The 6142-nt window shown below is 29.7% G+C and overlaps 2 protein-coding genes across 2 annotated transcripts in view; one reads left to right on the forward strand and one right to left on the reverse strand.

Moving 5' to 3' along the window:
• Positions 1-6142, reverse strand: part of LOC106685423 (uncharacterized) — a 58121-nt gene that overhangs the window by 50841 nt on the left and 1138 nt on the right. The gene's annotated exons all lie outside the window — the stretch shown is intronic.
• Positions 1-6142, forward strand: part of LOC106685422 (DNA damage-regulated autophagy modulator protein 2) — a 53003-nt gene that overhangs the window by 40761 nt on the left and 6100 nt on the right. Inside the window, exons 3-4 of the mRNA XM_014428068.3 lie at positions 2929-3077; positions 5383-5460. Of these exons, the coding sequence (XP_014283554.1) occupies positions 2929-3077; positions 5383-5460 (227 nt within the window). The remainder of the gene's footprint in view (positions 1-2928; positions 3078-5382; positions 5461-6142) is intronic.

Consider the following 6142-nt stretch of genomic DNA (forward strand, 5'->3'; position numbering starts at 1 on the left):
GGTCATTGACCGCACCCCCAACCATCTTCTCCTCATATAATTATTTATTTAAAATTCCTATTGTGTCAGAAAAGTTAATATTGAGTTCTTTGGAATCAGTTTTAAGATCGACAATACTATCTAAATTTTCTGAAATATAGAGTGCCTAGTGGAATTTTAATTTTTGTTCTGATCCTTCTTTATATAAAATATCGGGGTTCTGAAAATCAAATATATGTTAAAATTTAAGGCAATGTTTTGCATCTATTTATCCTTTATTTTTATTTCTATATATTATATTTATTTCGGTAGGGCACGATGCTACTAACTCCAAGGACCAGACTAGAAAATTTTTTTCTGTTACACTGTAGCCGTGAGTCAACCCCGTGGGTTCTGGAGCACTCCTTGGGGTCATAAATTGGGTATCCTTAATTGGATAAAAATCAGGTGATCGAGCGTGATTCTAACCAAATCACCTCCTTGCACAACCATTGGTCTAGTAATAGTACTTCCTTACAAAGTACTGAACCCCTGGCCCTTCGTGGGTTGTAGCGGTACAGATTTTAATTTTTAATATTAATTTCGGTGCGGAAATTTTGATGTTAGTACATCCTATTTTTATGGTTTTGGGTTGCCATACCTATATAGAAATTTGGACGGAGCAGGCAATTAATTTTATAAATTAAATTTGAGCTCATGGTCGACTCTACTCAATCTTTGATTGGAGGGAAAATTCGGTCAATTTTATTTTTGATTTTATATACCTTCTTTATGTAATTATATATTAAATTCCGTCCGAGCCCTCCAGCTGTCATTGGATTATATTATCATATTTTGATAAAAAAAACTGTACTGACCTGAGATGCTACAAAACAAACAGGAAAACAAAAGAAAAAAACGTTAAAACATAAGGAAAATAAATAAAAAGTATTTGAAGAATTTGTTTTTGGTCTGTGTTCACCATATCGTCGCATGTTTGTTGAGTCGCTCACGTATTTCGTTTTATCGAACAATGCTCTTTGCATATTATTGTCTTGTAATTGTTACTACCAAGTTGGACTGAATCCTTGGATTAATGTGACTTTTAAAACGGATGACGTCGGTTTAACTTTGCAGTATGACCTAGATTCAATTATGACAGTCAGCAGTGGATGTTGAGAGCATTACGACCCATTGGTTACACACCATCGATTAAAACCTTTTAATTTTTCAATCTTAAGAAAATTAAACTTATTTCTCAATATCTTTATCAATTTTATTTAAAAAAAAATACGCACACAACTTCCCTTATCTTCGTTCAAGTTCAAGAGTATCAAAACATTATTATACAATATTGTTTTTCTTAGAAACATTTATGAGAATTCATAAAATAATTGAAACTAGAATGATTATGTAATAAAAAGAGTGGCGATTTTAGTTGAGATATATTTTTGTATCGCAAAACATTCTCTTACAATAAATAAATAATTTAATTTCTTTTTAATTATTCTTTTATAACATATCATACCTGAGTTTGTTACTATATTATCCTAATAGAAGAAAAATATGTTTGTAGTTATAAATTATTCCAGGCATAACTTACAACGAAAAATAACGAATTATTTCTTAAAACAAAAAGTTATAGTTTACAATATCGAATAGAAGGTAAAAATACAAAAATACATGCAAATACACTATTACAGTGTAATATCGGAAATCCCAGTTGGCATAAAAAAAAAAAAAATTTTTTTAAGAAAACAGATGGGATTATAACATTTTTCTTTTCATACAAAAGGTCACGTGTGTAAAGGTCATTTTCAACTTCCCGATCTATAGGCAAGAGATTGTTAAAAAATTGAAAATGGAAATTTTTACAGTCGGGTAGCCTAATTCCTATGGAAGTGTTCAGTGTATATTTAATACATTTTGTTGATGCTAGAAATACGTAATAACTATTGTATAAATAATTTTATTTACAAATAAATAATATAATATTAGTATTAATTAATATTAATATTAGTATAATACAAATTTTGGATTGGTTAAATGATTTTGTTTTAAATTAATCCATGCAAAGATTTTTTTTTTTATTTATACTTTTATTCACTTATAAATGAACAATCTTATAGTTTAAACAAATTAAATCATTAATTAGCATTACAGGTAGTGTAAAAGAAAACTTTTTTTTTAAATCTTCGAACTGTCAATTGCTCCGAAATTGGTGCGGCGGTGGCAGCGTGGTTACACGCTTGTCTACCTATCCAAAAGTTGCGAGTTGGAACCTGGCCTTACCCGGGATTTTTTCAAGCAGATAATTTCATAATATTCACTCGCAGCCCCCCCCCCCTGGGGATTTGTGAGGCCCGTTAGCCAATGGGTGGCACTCATAAAAATAGGCGTGGGTGTAACAAACCCACCCTACGAAAAGCTCGTAAGGTAAAAGGGACACGGGATGTATTTCTTTAGTACACAGGCGAGGTCTTGGACTTCACGATCTGTCGTGCCAGAAAAAAAAAAAAAAAAAACTGTCGATTGCTTCCAATAAAATGTGTTAAAAAAAATTAAATAAATATAATATTATTAACACAAACAACAATTTATCCACTATTACTCTCAACTAAGTATTTATTGTAAAATATCTCCAACGTTTCGGCCATCATATTTTTAAAAAAATTTGTAAAGACTATTTATTTATTTTTTTTTAGTAATTATCTCCAGACTTCCGTTAAATTGGAAAATTTTAGATCCCAATCATATTTTATAAAATATTAATAAAATAATAATAAAACTGGAACCATAAAATATTTAAAGAATTTTAATTACAGCAAAATAATTTTTTGGAGGTACCAGCATGGATGTTACGTGTATATAAAATAAACTTCTTCTTGATACGAACATAACAGTAGAATTAATATAAAAAATAGGTAGATATTTTACAAATAGTATGAAGTGCTAAAACTAATTTTACAGTGGGAGGATGCGTCTACATCAGGGGTCTTCAGGTTGCTAAGTTCGCCAACTTCAAGTTCAAAATAGGCCCACACTTGCGGCTTCATTGCATAGCAACTTGGATTGGATATGGATCCTGCCTTGGTCTCTCTATGGTTGCCAACTTTCAGGTATATATACAAATTAAATGTATACATTATAGTACATAATAATATAAATATAGGTTTTACAATCGAATGTATATCAATTGGCTATTTTCTCTATAGTACCTTTTTAACACAAACTGTTACCACTATGCTGTGCCTTTGTAAACAAAATTCATTTTATTTGTAAATAATGTTTGTAAGTCCCCAGGTTCTCAAACAAGCTCATTAAAAAATAAATTATTGAAATGTCTTTATAATTACTAGAAAGATAAAATGTTTGTTAACTACAATGTTTTAAGTTCAATCAAGAGTTACTTACTATAACATAAAAATTCAATTATCAGATAATATGAAAAACATAAATTCACTACAAATTTGAAATAACATGTTTTACGACTAAGAGTCTCAAATATAGTCAGACAATACTCAACAGCTCGCTACAGCAGTGAGTGCAGAAGCCCAGAGGAGAAAGAAGTCAGTTATTTCACTCCAATTTTTTATTACTATAATGAAAACTAGGTATAATTACAAGTCAAAATTTATGAGTCTGTCAAGTATCAATTAGAGGAATAAAAAAGGATGGCTGTTTCAAAACGTTAAAAAAAACTTTTGTCATTCGGATCGTCATAATTTTATACTTCTTACAACATTAGAAAAATTAATAATACATCATTTAAAGGAGAGTAAATTTTCTAAAATATGAGCCCTTGTTTTACGTTCAATAGTTATCAAGATACAATTTTTTTAAATGAAAAATGTACTAAAAAATCAGTAGTTGGTGAATTTATTGAGAGAAATTTATATCCCAGGAACCATGAGATGTACATATGTCTATTAGCACTCAAATTAAAGCTAGTTTAATGTAATATAATGTGGTTTATGACGTTTATCTTCGTTGGACTACCATTGTTCATGATATTTGCCAAAATAAATAGATTTCTAGTTGTTCGGACAACGTTACATATGTAAAATTCATATTCATATACAAATATCATGAAAACTACTACCCTTACGAAGATAAACGTTATAAATTACATCATAATATATTCAAATAGCTTTAATTTGAGTGCTGGTAGACCTGCGTAAGTTAAGATACAATTTTTCATAAACCAAAAGTTGTTTCCGAACATCTAGATATAATCTTGTTAATTTTTTTGGCAAATATCATGAAAACTACTACTCCTTCAGAGATAAACGTTATAAAATACTCTATAGAGCATTAAACTAGCTTTAATTTGAGAGTGAATAGACATCTTAACGTCCCATGGTTCCTCAGATAATGATTTCCCAATAAATTCACTTACAAATAATTTTTCAGTATATTTCATGAAATGTTGCTTTTTAAAAAACCTACATCTGGGGTACTATTGAACGTAAATACCTCTATTGGGTTTCATATTTTAGAAAATTTACTCTACTTTAAGTGATGTTCCATTAGGTTTTCTAGTGATGTAGTTAGTTTCAAAGCTATTGAGCTCCGAAGGAAAATTTAATTTTGTTTTTTTTGATATTCAAACAGCCACCATTTTGTTTCCCTCCTGACTATACTTGGTAGACTTGTCAATTTTGACTTGTAATTATATGTAGTTTTCATTAAAGTAATCAAAAGCTTGGATGTAATAACTGACTTTTTTCCATCGGATTCTTGTAGTAGGTGGTACCTAGTAATTCCGAAAAAAATCAATAATACTTTTTCTTGAAAAATAATGAAAAATTAACGCATCATTCTCAAGACAGCTCGTATCAATCATCGTTTAGTAGATCTTCTCTGGCTTCAAGAATACTTTCCAGATGTCTTTGAAATGAAGCGTTGATTTTTATTTTTCAAATTGATGTACATTCCTTTTTAAAATAGATCTCAGGATACTGGTATCACAACTTAAGCGATATGTTTCTTCTTATACACAACCTTGGACTGATGAATACACATAGCACTCCAAGGTTAATTTTAATAACAGTTTTCATAATTTAATTCATGTAATTACGAGCATCAAGCAGAATAAGAAGGTGAAATTATTAAATAATTTATTATGAAATAATTACAGACTATCTACTCTTTTACCATTGCGCTGTTTAAGGATTTGAATTCTATGTCAAATACATTAGATATTATTTTTGGTTTGGAAACAATACCTCTGTAATGTGGTGATTCCTATTTACAACCCTAATTGTAACCGATCTCATAACTCACAATCAAACATAGATTAATCATTTAGTTAAAGATAATTCTTATCTATCTTATTCATCCTGTATGATATAAATAACTATATACAATATATAGTATTAATACTCCCTTAAATATGGCATTTATACTTTTTGTTCTGTACAGGTGAACAAACTGAAGTCTGTACATTACATGGGAGCTTGCTTGTGCTTTCTGGGCGGAACTGTCTACTTTGTTCTACAGGTGAGACTTTTAAGTATAGAAAGTAATTACATTTTCTATTTATTAAAAAATATAAATACATATTTAAAAGATGTAGATTCAACAACTAAAGAGGTAGGTATACCTCCGAAGTTAAGAATTTGGAATATCATAGGTATAATGTTCGAATAGAAAATAAATTATGAGATATATGATCTAGGTAAGTGATATGTTCGAATCCAAATAAGTTGATAAAATGAGAAGGAAAACAAATTCGACCTTCCTCCACATTTCTATTTTCCTGTTTATCACACAATTTCTATACTAAGATAAGGTATAAAGTTTTAATTATTAAAAAAAAAAAAAAAGGACAAAGTTGGTGAATTTCATATCAATATCAATGTTTTGATGAATCTTGATATTAATAATTCTATCAGTTATAGGAGACGGATATATAACCGGTGTTTGAAAGATATTAAGGAGGACGCTTAGTATGGGTAAAGGGTTTCAAGATGAGGTTACTCGAACAGCAAAGGATTTTTTAAAGGAAACAGAAGGGACATACAAATACGCAGGTAGAGATCTTGCATTTAACAGGTCGATGGATAAACGTAGGGTAAAGAGGTCGTTAATATTGGAGCGTTTTTTGGTTCTTAAGGTTTTGAGGTATAGTCTTCCGATATTGGGATAGAGCAAACTTAGGGTGAAGAGGTCGATAATATTG

The sequence above is a fragment of the Halyomorpha halys genome, unplaced genomic scaffold (genome assembly GCF_000696795.3).
Source record: "Halyomorpha halys isolate HHAL.00 unplaced genomic scaffold, Hhal_1.1 Scaffold691.1, whole genome shotgun sequence".
Taxonomy (NCBI): Eukaryota; Metazoa; Arthropoda; class Insecta; order Hemiptera; family Pentatomidae; genus Halyomorpha; species Halyomorpha halys.